We start from the raw sequence: 15,533 nt of genomic DNA, 5'->3' as shown, positions 1-15,533 counted from the left end.
GTCTGATATAATTCCGCAATGTGAAACTATCTACTTGTATAAATAACAGCATTCCGTTTTGTCTTGGTACAAAATGTATTCACTTTGTATGTGATTAATTGAAATAAATATAAAACTGCGAAAAGAACAATAGGAAATGTTCTGTTCTACAAGAGAATAAATCACAATGTGCTACATGAATAAGTCATAATATAAAAGAATATCTTACTATTTAAATAATCTTTGTTAAGATTCCTAATTGTTGCTCTGAATTGATCGAATAATAAGTTTTAATTTACCGTCACCTTTTGAGCATTGTATGAATTAAGTTTGCAAGATTTTTCTGTTGGTAGTATTTTGTCCATAAACGATTCAACATTTATATTCATATTTAAACCACGCCAACAACAATGTGTTGCTTATTATAGCTATTATTCTGTATTTGGCATAAAAAGGTTTGGATATTAGGGTTAATTACAACCTACAATAATTATAACATATGTAAACACAACAGAAAACTCTCCTAGTGAAATAGATTCATCATTATTTACATATGTTAACTATTAAATCGGAAATGCATCATTCTAATTGGTGGTAAACCTGAACAAAATGAAACAGTAATACATCTACAACCATGGACTAATACCGATGTTACGATTTGTATATATGTTTAAGAAAGAAGTTAAAACGCATTTGTCCACCTATTGCTTTGTTTTGTAAATAAACCTGAAGATGGTGACACTTAATACTGCAGAGAAAATTTTCTTTCCGTTCATATGGGTAAGTATAAAGTTTGTTTTTTACTCTTCATACCAATATAATGATTTTATTGTCAAAGGATACAAACCCATTCAAAGTAGTTACAAGTTAAGGCCAATCTCCGGCACGACATCAGCTTCATTTTTTTCTGGGACGGTGGAGGGGCAGAAAAGTCTGATGGACAGATATTATTTGCGGGGCTGCTAGTTTTAAACAATATAACATCTTCATGTAATTCGACCTACCTTAAAATCCCACATGTCTCAGGGGGAATAGCATGGGACATGACCCTACCTGTTAGCCCTTTACCGTCGGCACTACATCGTATATTATTTTGCAGTCTATAACGTCAATATTGTACTGTTACAGTTTAGGCATACCGCAAGAAAATATTACTAATGTAGTTTTCTGATTATTAGTATAAACAAATTGCTGTCTTTATAACTTGTCTTGTATCTTTAACGTGATGTTTGATTCATTGACTTCCAGTTCCTTTAGAAGTTTTCAATGTAAAATTGTTGCTAATATAATTCTGGTTTTCACTATGTTTAATTTTGGATCAAGCCAGTGTTCAAATTTATTTTTGTTTTGTTTTGATGGCTATAAATTAGGTTAGCTACTTTGCACACATTTATTTGATTCTCTTTTAGAAATGCAGATAAAACTTCTACAGATATGTTTAAGCTTTTACATGTGCACTACTGAGATGAAGTTAGCTTAGATTATCTACAATAGCTTAATTTAGCTTAGCTTTAATAACTGTAGATTACATTAGGTACAATTAAATTATATTAGCTTAGTATTAGTAATTGAAACTTAGGTTAGCTACAATCAGATTAATATAGCTTGCCTAATTTACCTTCGAATAGAGTATTTTTTTTCTAGATTAGCGTTACTTTCAATATTTTTAATATTTTACAAAAACACGGAGTTGTTATAATGTTTTATTTTCATACATGTATCAACTTAATATGAATCGAAACTAACCAGAGGAATCTTGCATAGAACTACTAGCTCATAATTTCTAAGACACTAACTGAAGCTAACTCTTGTTCAGAAATACATTACCTATTCCCAGTTTATTTGTAACTAAAATAATATCTAGTAATCCAAAATGTAAGTTACTCGTTAGTTAGATGGCAAGTCCTTCTAAGCAGCGTAAGTAGAGCGAAAACAACTCATGTAATATGGACAGGAGTAATTGTCACTTTTGTAAAACTTTAAAAAGATAGATTCAAATGGGAATCAGAGTTTAAATGTCTCGAATTATACCTTACCAATGGTTAGGACCTGTATGTTGAAACCCTGTACAAATTAAACGTGGATGTTCAACTGGAGAAAGACGAGAGGGTCATTGTGCGATAGAAAGGAAGTGTGTAACGAAATGTGGTGAGACTGTAATTATATATAATTTGGAAACCTAGACAATGAGAGAACGCAGCATAGGAAAAATATAAGTGAGATGTTCACATGGGTGGCAGCGCCGACTAGAATACTTAGAACTCAAACGTATTTCAACAGAGAAACAGCTAAGTTCTGAATTTCACCGAGAAGATACAAGTGAACATGTTCATATACACTATGTGATCAAAAGTATCTGGATACTTGGCTGAAAATGACTTACATGTTCGTGGCGCCATCCATCGGCAACTGCTGGAATCCAATATGGTGTTGGCCTACTCTTAGCCTTGACGACAGCTTCTACTCTCGCAGTCATACTTCCAATCAGGTGTTGGATGGTTTCTTGGGGAATGGCAGCCCATTCTTCACGGAGTGCTGAACTGAGGAGAGGTTTTGATGTAGGTCGGTGAGGCTTGGCAAGAAGTCGGCGTTCCAAAACATCCCAAAGGTGTTATGTAATAATCAAGTTAGGACTCTGTGCAGGCCAGTAAATTACAGGGATGTTATGGTCGTGTAACCACTCCACCATATTCCGTGCAGTATGAACAGGTGCTCGATCGTGTTGAAAGATGCAATCGCCATTCCCGAATTGCTCGTCAACAGTGGGAAGCAAGAAGGTGCTTAAAAATGTAGGCCTGCTCTCTTAGAGTGCTACGCAAAACAGCAAGGGGTGCAAGCCCCCTCCAAGAAAAACACAACCACACAATAACACTACCACCTCCGAGTTTTACTCCACCACCACACGCTGACAGATGACGTTCATAGGGCATTCGTCATACCCACACTCTGCCATCGGCTCGCCACTTTGTGTACCGTGATTCGTCACTCCACACAACGTTCTTCCACTGTTCAATCGTCCAATGTTTACTCTCCTTACACCAAGCGAGATATCGATTTGCATTTACCTGCGTGATGTGTGGCTTATGAGCAACCGCTCAACCATGAAATCGAAGATTTCCCACTTTATGCCTAACTTTCATAGTACTTGGAGTGGATCCTGATGCAGTTTGGAATTCCTGTGTGATGGTCTGGATAGATGTCTGCCTATTACACTTTACGACCCTCTTCAACTGTAGACGGTCTTGTCACTCAACAGACGAGGTCGGCCTGTACGCTGTTGTCCCTTCACGTTCCCACTTCATTACCACATCAGTCACAGTGGACCTAGGGATGTTTAGGAGTGTGGATATCTCGCGTACAGACTTCATACACAAGTGTCACCCAATCACCTGACCACGTTCGAAGTCCGTGAGTTCCGCAGAGCGCCCCATTCTGCTTTCTCACGATAGTTGAAGACTACTGAGGTCGCTGATAATGAATACCTGTCAGTAGGTGGCAGCGCAATGCACTTAATGTGAAAAACTTATGTTTTAGGGGTGTCCGGATACTTTTGATCACATAGTGTATCGCTAGTATGTGAAAAGATAAGTAGTTGAGACTATGAGAGTAGCAACATGTTACAGGTGAACTAATGTGGAAAAGGATATGGTTCGAAATACGATGCAAAGATAAGGTCGAAATTACTTTGAGGGAAAGGATCTGGGGGAAAACAGACGAATGAAAAAGATGCTTGTAGAGGAATGGAATAAAAGAATAAAATGACGATTCCATATAGACATAGATGAAGACAAGTAAGATAATGACGTATTGATTTTTTTCTGTTTCAAACAGTGCTTTTCTTCGGGGGCAAGTAGAAAGTGAAGACAAAGATATTTAAGAATACTGCTTCGATAATAGAATGGAGAAGGTAAAGAAACAGATTTAAGTATGATAAGAAGCAATTTGGATAAGAGAGAACAAAAGACAAGTTTCTTCCATCTCAGAACGTCTCCATTTTCATCTTCGGAATATTCTTTAAACCCGTTACGCATGCATTATTGCGATTAAGTAGTGTTTTTTTTTTTTAATCCCTTACACCATTCCTTGCACATTCTTATGTGACAAAGACTTCCATTGCTGCGTGTTGTAAAAATTTTAGCATCTATCACGTAAAACTTTTCTGTTTAGTTAGTTCAATACATCTTCAATACAGGAGTCATTGTCACTTTGGAAAATATAAATCTAGGACATCGTATTAGGAAATATTTTCAAGGTAGTACAAATCAATTTAATGGAAACAAGTATTAATATTTGAGGTAAACAGAGTATTAGAGCTATATTATTAATCTGCACAGATTTTATTAGCTGCCTTTCTTAATCTCTAATTTGTTATCTAACTGCAGACATGTTTAGGCTAAGATATTGTATAATTCATTTGAATGTCAGGCATCAGTCTACACTTAAAATTTATAATTTGCAAACGAGAGGTTAATATCATTTATTAGATGTATTCAGAAAAGTTATTTAATTAAAATTACATTTTGTTATTTAACTGTTATAATCTCTATAACTAAGTAAATTATTATTTACTTTCCTTTTAGGTTATGGTTGTAGCACAACCTCAAGGTAAGAATATTTGAATGTAATATCTGAACAATTCTAGTTTTCAAGATCCTGACTTTTAAGATTGCTTGATTTTAAGATTTAATTGAAAGACTATCTGACACAAATACTAGAATATACTCGAATATTGACAAGTATATTTATGTCTGTGATTTTAAATTTAGTATGAAGCATTCATGCTATAGTTACAATTACAGTCGTAAGCAGTGCAGTGAGGTATCAGCTCAAGAATGGACAATCAAAGGGGTTCAGTTATTCGAAAGTTTGCTTACTCACAGAGTATAGTTTGCAATATACGTTTTGTGTAGTTAATACAATTGTCGTTTGCATAAATAATAGTTGCTTTACACCAAGTATTATTGTAGGTGTCTATCAATTTATGTTTGTATTTGTGACTCCGCCAGTATTTTGGTTTAACACGCACATCCAATTTCCTACTTGAAAACGAAAGCGTGCTTGTGTCATTGGTTTGACTATAATAAATTTAGGAAAAATGATACAATGTCTGTCTTGTAAAATACAACTTTCAAAACAAAGAAACTAAGATACCGTGTAAAAGAGGACCCAAATTTACACATTAGCGATGATAATAAAATTTTGAAATTGTCAATTGCTGTCGCTTTCAACTCAAAACGTGGAACAATTATGCATTAAAATAACATTTCCGGAACGACCGATGGAATATACCTGTCATTGAACTAATGTGCAATAGGATGACTGAAATACACAGACTGCCCTTTAATTTAATTTTCATCACGATGAGCTGGTAGATACTGCTCATCCATTCATCTATTCTCTGCACTTTTGTTGGAACTGTTTCTCCATTTGAGCACATAGAGAGTACGGATGGATGAACCTTCCCATCCCTCGAAAACAAAATATGTTGAAAAACTAAGAACTCCGTGTGCAAACACTTATCACCATACGAACTCCCTCATGGATAAGTGGTCAGCATACGCGCCCTTCTCGTGACAGACCTGGGTTCGATTGCCGGCAAGAGTTCATGTGGTTCGGATCCCATGTTAAACTGTAGGCCCATTTCTCATATAGACTCACTACTGAGAAGGGACCTACATATTTTTATCTATTTTATCTTCCATTATTAATCTTCTATCTGGCATTTAAACCGCTTAAAATTTTGAACACAATTTGCGTAGTGTATTTGCCACAAATTTCATGGCCAGGCATTCTTTGAGAAAAGTTCGTCCATGGGTACAAAATCAAAATGTGAGAGAGCTGCACTGGCACACAATTTAATCTCTTTTACATTCAGGATTTATATGCCAGCAAAGGAGAGGCAGCAAACTATCAAGAATAAAGTTCGCCTAGAAAAAAGAGTGTTCATTCTGCTAAATGCACATTATATATTGTTCAATGTACTAACATTACTTACAAACAGTTCTGCCAATCACTTAAGGCTGCAGTATTTCATTCCAGTCATGCGACGGCAGCCTTCTCAATTTTAAGCTGTGTGTATAATAAGTCAGGACGCCCTCTTATCGAATCTGGTGGTTACTACATTCGCCAATGGTGCTCGCGGATCCGAGTTCGATTTTCTTTGGAAGAGTTTCTGGTTATTGTGATTCAACTAAGCTCCCTGAAACTCTTATTTATGATATATAAACAGAATAGAAAAAAAATAAGTTTAATGGTGTAATTTTCGTTCTTCAACCTTCTCAGAGCGACTATAATAAAGGGGTAATTTCAGCGAGGTTTTGAACTTTATATTTATTTCTTTAAACTTTCGATGCGGTTCTTGCTAATGTACGTTCCCTCAAAGCCATAAAGTCCAACGGAACTGGATAAAATGTCACCTTAAGTTTTATTTATTATTATTTCGCCTCATAAATATTCAGTTGATAGATGTTATTGAAGTGAAAAAGGGGCATGATTTAGTGTAAAATCTGATGCGTAGATTTCGAGGAAATTTAGAAAAAAAAACAGTTCATTCATAACCTTAAAATTTGGTGCTGTATGGCAACCAATATTTTTTTTAAAGGTAAAACGGGTACATAAATATACAGTAGTTAAGTGTTTCGATATAATAGTAGCAAGATATGATAGTGTTTATTGAGATGTAGCCTGAGTTTACCCTTATTATTATTATCTGCTAAATTTTACTTTCATATGCCTTAAATGTAGTGGACTCGATATTTTCAGTTCTACATTCAATGTTCATTTCACATAGGTTATGCTAAAGAAGAGTCATGATGATAAAATGAACAAATGTTGCAACGATAAACAGTGTCAAAAAAAGAGGAAGAGAACCCCGAGTAAACTCAAGTACACGATGATTTCTCACCGTCACCTGAGATCGAACCAGAGACGTTAATCACGAGAGATGAACCCTCTGCCACTAAGCCGCTGCGGCCCCATTTAACTAATATATTGGCCTAAGTATAGAAATATATTAGTGTCTTGATCACATCGAAGTCTACAAGATAACCTGCTGGACAGTACATTTTGTTGTAGTATTTTCGAAACAAAATTAAACCAGTCTTTTGTGGCGTTTAAAAGCAGGTCTTCGTCATCATGAAAAATATAGCTTTTGGTATGGTGAAATAAATTACTAACGATTGTGTATACTCCTATTCAATATACTACTTGTAATTTTGGATATTAGAAAGAAAAATCAGCACTTTAACATTTTGTCTTCGGGTTGGCTTATTCCCGAAACGTTTTCTCTTGTGCTCCCCACAGGTGAAGTGGCTAGCGCCTATCGCTAGTGCACGTGGTTCAGTCCCGTGTTCGATTCCCTGTGAGAGAACGCATGAAATTTCCTCTCTCACTCATTCACCTTAATTAAACATTAATACCCTTTAGCACAAAGACAAAACCGTGGAACGACAAAATATAAAATTTCGAATTTTTTACGGCCGATTTTCTCAATAACGTCCAATTTTGTTCATATTTCATACGCAAAAATTTCATTAACAAACCCATAATTGGAGTATTTCACTAACAAGTTAAATGCCCTATAAAAATTAATTGTAAGCTTCTCCGTGGCTAAGCAGTTAGCATAGGCTCCTTTGGTGTGGAAGACCCGGCTTCGATTCCCGGCGGGAGCTAATGAGGATCGGATTCCACGTTAATTAGTAGGCCCACGTCTCATATAGCCTCGCTGCTGAACGGGACGTTAAACCCGAAATCAACACAACTCGAATTAATTGGTTTCGAACAACTTTGCCAACTATGTCTCGAGCATTTTTTCCTCATTTAATAGATAAGTGTTTCATTAATAATTTAACGTAAGCCATTTTGCAAGAGAAAAAATGCACAAACACACTTTACTGTTAGGGGTAAATTTCCATAAGAAGCTATGTCTCAAAAATTTTTAGTTGAATCTCTCTATACATCAAACATATGTATTTCTGTAATAAACCAGTACTATAGTGTGGCAAAAATAATTCTTCCAAAAGTGTGTACTATACAAGTATCCAGGAATCGTAATGAGGTTGACCCGGGAGTTAAGTTGATTTTGATTTTAACGCCCCTTTCAGCAGAGAGGCTATATGAGACGGGCCCTACATATTAACGTGGAATCCGAAACACTGAGCTTCCGGAGGGAATCGAAGCCGGGTCTCTCACACAAAAGGCGCGGACGCTAACCGTTTAGCAACTGACGAGCTCGAGGCGTACCCAGGAGTACCCGCCGTACAACCAGAGCATGTGTAAGATGGGTACACCGTCTTGTTTTTGGAAAGTCGAGTGAATGTCTATTATAATTTCTAGCGTTGCATCATTGGATTTATCCTATTTATAAATGGTAAAATATCAGTACGTCATCACTGCTTTTCATGGTTAATGTTAATAGATGCACAAAACGTGCATGAAATTAAATAAGAAGTGTTCCATTTAATTGAAAATTGTAACCGCCGTGGCTCAGTGGTAAAGCGTTCAATTCTTGTGCTTGGAGTCCTTGGTTCGATCCCAGCTTGCTCTAAATGAGCTTTGTATTGGACAAATACCGTGTGAGTGGCTTTCCACGGATTCTCCCGTTTCCTCCCACGTTCTTCATTCCACCATTTTATTCATTTCTCAGCTCACTGTCTTCTTTAGACTAGCTTGAATAAGCGTGGAACGAAAGCTGCAATTAAAAGGTTTCAATGTTAATTGTGATTTATACTCATTTATTTATACTTAATTATTACAGAATGGAGAATCATTATTCTGAACATAGTATGTCATTTATCAGTGGGTCAAGGGTGGTAACCATAATAATAATAATAATAATAATAATAATAATAATAATAATAATAATAATAATAATATAGTATACAACAAGACAAAGCAATATGTTAGCATTAATGCTTTTTTTTTTTTTTTTTTTTACTTCCAGGTCAACCGCGGCAAATTCCTCAGTTTCCACACATAAATCAACTTCTTCCGGGACATGAATTTCTAGCAACTGCTAGTCCATATAATGGATCTCCTCTGAATAACCCTAGCGTACCTCGAATCCCTGTAACTCCAGGACAAATGCCGAGATTGTGTCAGTGTAATGAAACATTTTCTCCTTTCATGAACGACGCACCACCAGGAAAAACCAAACAACCCCCAATCATCCAATTACGTTCGACGAATCTTCCGATGCAGGATCCTGCAAACATAATAGAAACAATATTTAAGAAGATTACTGGTCGGAGACTAAACAAAGGAAATGGTGGACGCCAAGACAAAAATTGAAGACTTTATGATGTTTCAGCTAACATTTAAAAACATGATGCCTAAGATATATGGAAAGTTTTAAATGAAATACGGAATGTTACTTAAACATGTATTATGTAAAGCAAGAATTGGGATACAATCAAATACAGTTATAAAATTAGCTCTGTATTGAAGTTTTATTTCAATGCGTTTACGATCTTCCTCTTCTGTTCATTTCTTTCTTACATTCAAAGAAAGTAACTTCTTGTTTACATTTCCATACTAAATTAAGGTCCAAAATAATTATCATTCATAAAAATGGTAAAAAAAAAATCCAAGCGAGGACTCATTTCTAATTGCCCTCTCTATACTAATACACATTCAGTAGACTCTGGAGTATCCGGCCTAATTTAAATTGGCGGAATGGCAGGTGAGAGAAAAAAAGCCTCAGTTCTATTAACTCAAGTATGCCCCAAGAATAATTTACGAATACAGCACTATACGTACTGTATAGTTATAATCAGGAACAGCGGAAAGCGTACTGTATTTAGGTCTGTTATGCACTGATGAAACAATGAACAAGGAGCAGAACTCCTCTTTTTCTGTCACAACTTGTATTATTGTACTGTAATGTAGCCAATGTAATGCTTTGCCTTCCTCATTTAATTACGATAAAATAGGATTACACAGGATAGTGCGGAGGCCGGATAGTCCCGAACGCGATACACGGGAGTCTACTGTATTTTTTTATTATATCTCAAACCTTAACTCTTTCAAGCACGGTGGTACTTATCAGGGGCGTAAATAAATGCCCCGTAGACCCCGAATTGCGGGGGGAGGGCTCAAGCCATCAGCGCCCCCAAATCGTGAAGTTGAAATTAGAGAAGGGACTCCACTCCACCCTGTCTGCGGGGAAACCCCAAACCATTTAGTTAGGCCACTGGTACTTATATTCTGCCATCTTTTAGATAACGTTTTAGAAACACCAAGCAGGAAACAGTTAAGTCATTTTTCTCGTAATCCCATGGACAAAAATGATAGGAAAAGTCTCATTGTATTAATTGCCCTCAAATTTAAATCTACTGACGAATAAGAAACTTATACAAACGAGGCGGGCACTTTAGCTTAGTGACGCCATCCCGAGTGATCTAACAAGTGCACCTTTTGTTTTCGGAACCCCGGGCACGATTCGCAATGAGAGATCCTTTGGTATTTTAACTGAAATCGACGTATATGTATCACGTCCCTGTTATTATCGGTTACTGGAAAAACGAGTAAAAATGTAGTAAACGAGTAAAATGTACTAAAAACATGGTAATAACTATTTACGTAAGTTACAAAGGAAACTTCGGTAAATCATTGTTCTTACAGACTCTCTTATTTCACACTTTCTTTGTTCGTTTATATTCTTAAGTTTAGGGTCCTTTCACCACAAACACTATATCAGACATGCTTCTGCAATTAAGTGTTGAATCCGAATGACCTTATTCTGTTCACAGTTTTTTATATTTGGTCTAGGAATTAATTCTTGCGGGTGGACAAGAGATGGCGCAACGAACGGAGCGTCCCACAGTTCCGTGTATCCACACATGTGTTGCAAACCCGTCATCGCGTATCGTTCGTAGTATAGGGCAGTGGATTAAAGCGTCAACAACACCAGTTTGTAGTTAAGTGAACATGGCGCAATTTGTGTCTGATAAAGTGTTTTTGCGGGGTGTCCTGCTGCATTACTTTAACATGCAGAAAAGTGCAACTGAAAGTCATCGTATTTTGGTGCAAGTGTATGGTGACCATGCTCTAGCTGAGCGAACGTGTCAGAAGTGGTTTGCACGGTTTAGAAGTGGTGATTTCGGCTTGGCAGACCAAGAGCGAGCTAGAAGCCAAAAAAATTTCAAGACAAAGAATTGACAGCATTGCTCGAGCAGGATTCGTGTCAAACGCAGGAACAACTTGCAGCAGCACTAGGCGTTGATAAAACAACAGTCTCCAAACGCTTGAAAGCCATGGGAATGATTCAAAAGATGTCACATTGGGTTCCACATGAATTGAAAGACAGAGACGTTGAAAGACGAAAAACCATTTGCGAATTGCTGCTTCAACGACAGAGCAGAAAGGGGTTTCTGCATCGAATTATTACGGGTGATGAGAAGTGGATCCATTACGAGAACCCTAAACGAAAAAAGGCCTGGGTGAAACCAGGTGAACCAGGTCCATCACAACCAAAACGAGATATTCACTGTGCAAAGGTTATGCTGTGCATATGGTGGGATATGAAAGGTGTGGTGTACTATGAGCTGCTGCAACAGGGTGAAACTATGAATGGAGAACGTTATCGACGACAATTAATGCGTTTGAAGCAAGCTCTGGCCAGAACACGACCAGAATGGGAGAACAGACATGATAAACTTATTGTTCAACATGATAACGCTCGCCCACATGTCGCAAAACCGGTCAAAACCTATTTAGAAAATGTCGGATGGGAAGTTTTACCCCACCCGCCGTATTCACCAGACGTTGCTCCTTCGGACTACTACTTGTTCGATTGCATGAACAACGATTTGATTGGACAGCGGTTTACTTCTTCAGAAGATATCGAAACATGGGTCTCTGACTGGATCGCTTCCAAGGATGAGGACTTCTTTCGCCACGGAATCCGTACATTGCCTGACAGATAGGCGAAAGTGGTGGCTAGCGATGGACAATATTTTTCTTAAGGTATTTATGTATTTTGTGTTTGTACTACAGCTTCAATGTGTGCGTACCAACCGCACGAATTAATTCCTAGACCAAATATTATTCTACCGGGCATCGAACTCAACACCAAAGGTACATGTATGAGCCAGTTCCTGCTTTGAAGGCCCCAGAACACTTTTCAAAGGGAGTAAAATTTAAATGTTATGGGACAACACTGTGACACTATTTGCTAAAAGTCATGCCTGCAGAAGGCTCACATGTAATTACATTTTAATTTATATTAAGTACGCACAAGGTAAAAAAAAAGTTTGGGTTTTACGTCCCACGGTTATGCCTGCTTGACTAAAGGAGACATTGGGAGCGTAACATACCCAAGATGGTAAAACAACTTTAGAAGTATGAGTGGAAGTAGTGGTGAGCGCAAGAGTCTTGGTCTTGCAGTTTTTGCTAGAGTTTTGCATGCAAGAGCAAGAGCAAGACCAAGACCAAGACCAAGACCAGCAATCCCGATGCAAGACCAAGACAAAGGGGTGCAAGACCAAGACCAAGACCATACCTGCAAGACCAACACGAACGCCAAGACTCTTGCACAAGTACTATCTCCGTGGCAGAGCAGTCACGTGTGGTCATACGAGTCCCTGCTTGGATCCTAGCTTGCGCCATGTGAACTTTTTGTGGGCAAACACCGTGTGCGTGGTTTTTGGGGTTTCCTGTTTCCTCCTACTTTTTTCATTCCACCATTTCATTCATTTCTCATCATTACTGTCTCCCTTAGCCTCGATGCATAAACGTGGAACGTTAAACTAGATATTTCGTTTCGTTTCAAAACATATTAATATTGTTTTCCTTCCAAAACTAAAGAGAAATGTAATATTGAACATCGGTAATACTATACATCATAGGTGTCGACTACATGGGTATGACCTTGGCTCCGAGACTCAAGCAACCGTTGGAAATTTTTAATGTGTGCTCACAAAATTAATATCGAAATAACATTTTCATGACATTGACAAAAACTTAGTACATGTGACCGCAAGTTTGATTTCCTGGGCGGATGCTTATACCTTGAATAGCTGTTTATTAATATAACTTTTAGCTTCCTTAGGCATACGGCACATCGAGGATTGAGTGATATAACATTATATTACAACAATAAATCTACATTATAAAATTGAAAGTGACTATGTTTGTTACTCCTAATCTCTTGAACCACGCGAACGATCTCGATCAAACTTTCACCATAGATGGAGTTTGGGCCTGAGAGTGGTTTCATCATTTCACTTTGATGGTAAAACTTAGGGGAGGGGGAGAAGGAGGAGTTATAAAATAAATAAAACTTAATAACTTGAACTAAATGATCAATCTTGATCAAATTTTTAACACAGATGAGGTTCAAGTCTGGAAGGTTATATGTTAGTTCAATTTGACGGAGCAACGTAGGGGAGGAAGAGATGTACAAATATCAGTATAAATAAAAATAAAAGTGACTAATTTTTTGACTTAATAACTCTTGAACCGATCTAAATCTAATTTTTAACATATTTGAGGTTCTTTCCTGGGAAGTTTTTTAGTGTTTGTTTCAGTTTGATGGTAGAACCTAGGGTTGGAGGAGGGGAAGGGAATATATATATATATATATATATATATATATATATATATATATATATATATATATATATATATATAGTGTGCGAATTAAAAATAATCTATATTGGGGGGGATAAAATGAGGCCAACAGGACGTAAAGTCTGAAGATGCAATAATTCAAAATGAGACAATAATGCCTTACCCCGCATATATATATATATATATATATATATATATATATATATATATATATATATATATATATATATAATACGGCATCTGTAATAAATAAGATATTTATTAATTCAATAAATCTACCGACAATAACTATGTACGTATATATTGTCTGACATGCACACACTCCATCTAACCTTTCTGAACGTGTTTAAATGTTGTACTCACTCTTATCCCCGTAGCTCTCTAAGGTTTATTTACTTAATAATTCGGCCCGAACGATAGCCATTGTCACTAGCATAATATGTTAATTTTTCCACTCATATTAAAATCTTCCACTTCGCGTTATTACACACAGCTTGCAAAAGAAAACCTACTTCAGTGTTATGAAAACCACTAAAATTAAGGTTAAACCGGACATACTTTAAAAAAATTATATGTGTTAGGCTATCATACGAGAAACAGATTGTTGCTGGGCCCGATTTCTGGTATCAAGGTCAAATCGAAAGCAAAATATTAAAAAAAAAAACTCTCAATTCAAATTTCGAGATTGAGTTCCTACTCCCCACTAAAGCTACGCTCTTCATGCTTTTTTCTCGAAATATCGATTTCGTGACGGAGCTCAGGAAGTCAACACTTACAATTACTTTACTATTAGGTTAGAGATGAGTTGATTTACTATGTGTTACGTTATTCAAATAAAGGCAAGCATTACATTGAAGTTTTTCAGACATTATTGGCGTGGATAGCAAACTGTACAACGAAAGAAAAGGGTTAACTTTAAAAAGTTGAAGTGCTTATACAGACACGGGTAATGACACGGAGAACCAGTCGTATTAACAAAAGCTACATATGCTGAAACAAATCTTCAATTATGGGCTTATTCATCTTCATTAACATTTCTGCTCACTAGGGTTGCATCCCCAGCGTGTACGTTAACATACGAGAGAATACCTATATCCCAGATTTTGAGTATAGTTTCAAGAGTTCATTTCTGTAAACAGTAAAAGGCTGTGATTACTACGCTAATTATCACAAATTAAATGCAACTTTTGAGTTGCATATAAACAAACTACTAGGGAATAAGGACAATGTGCTAACAAAGAATACACTGGAAAATGAAATTTTAAAAAAATAAAATAAAATGATACTCGATACGAAGTAGAGGATGAATATAACATGTCCGAAATTCGTCAAGGATAGAGGAAGAAGCTATTTGTTTACGTCTTCTTGGCCAACCGCTAAGCACATTTACAAATGCATATCTGACTACCCAATTAGCACATTCAAATTCACGAACGATGACGAACTGAAGGGTACGAAGGCACGGTTGCAAGTAACAACCGTAGTCATAATAATATAGTTCAACTAAACAACGGTGAAAATAGTGGGTAATTAGATGGTAAGTAGAAAGACCAAAACTGAATAGTTTACATCACTCATTTCTAAATACAGTTCGAAGATTAAACGAACAAAAAATGACAACAAGCAGTGAAATTTGGTGTCATACTAAGCATAGTTTGAGGGGGAGGGGGTAAGTGAGCACCCCGGTGGGGATACTTTAGCTGACTTCTTTGGGGAGAACAAAATGTGATTGAGGGGGACAATACCCCTCATCTCCCCGGTAATTCATAACTTTTAATGGAAGGCGCGGTTGCTCAGTGGTAGAGGATTCACCTCCGGTGCTTGGGATCCCTGGTTCGATAACAGCTCGCGCAGTGTGGACTTTTTGGCGGACAAACACCGTGTTCGTGGGTTTTCTTGAGGTTCTCCCGTTTCCTCCCGCTTTCTTCATTCCACCATTTCATTCATTACTCATCATTACCGTCATCTTTAGCCTAACTGGCATA

At 37.0% G+C, this 15,533-nt stretch overlaps 2 protein-coding genes across 3 annotated transcripts in view; both read left to right on the top strand.

Annotated features, from left to right (window-relative positions):
* LOC145683268 (uncharacterized) overlaps nucleotides 1-15,533 on the top strand; it is a 73,822-nt gene that overhangs the window by 38,234 nt on the left and 20,055 nt on the right. The window lies entirely within an intron of this gene.
* Nucleotides 343-9,411, top strand: LOC145683267 (uncharacterized). 2 transcript variants are annotated; one of them, XM_081754632.1, is made up of 3 exons: nucleotides 345-759; nucleotides 4,560-4,584; nucleotides 8,921-9,411. In XM_081754632.1, the coding sequence occupies exons 1-3, from the start codon at nucleotides 712-714 to the stop codon at nucleotides 9,265-9,267; spliced, it is 420 nt and encodes a 139-aa protein (XP_081610758.1). In that variant the 5' UTR covers nucleotides 345-711; the 3' UTR covers nucleotides 9,268-9,411. The 2 variants fall into 2 exon arrangements, with proteins under 2 accessions (XP_081610759.1, XP_081610758.1); XM_081754633.1 differs by lacking the exon at nucleotides 4,560-4,584 and having other exon boundaries at nucleotides 343-759.

Source organism: Thermobia domestica, chromosome 4 (assembly GCF_964235325.1).
Source record: "Thermobia domestica chromosome 4, izTheDome1.hap1.1, whole genome shotgun sequence".
NCBI lineage: Eukaryota > Metazoa > Arthropoda > Insecta > Zygentoma > Lepismatidae > Thermobia > Thermobia domestica.
This window is presented reverse-complemented; position numbering and strand designations above follow the sequence as displayed.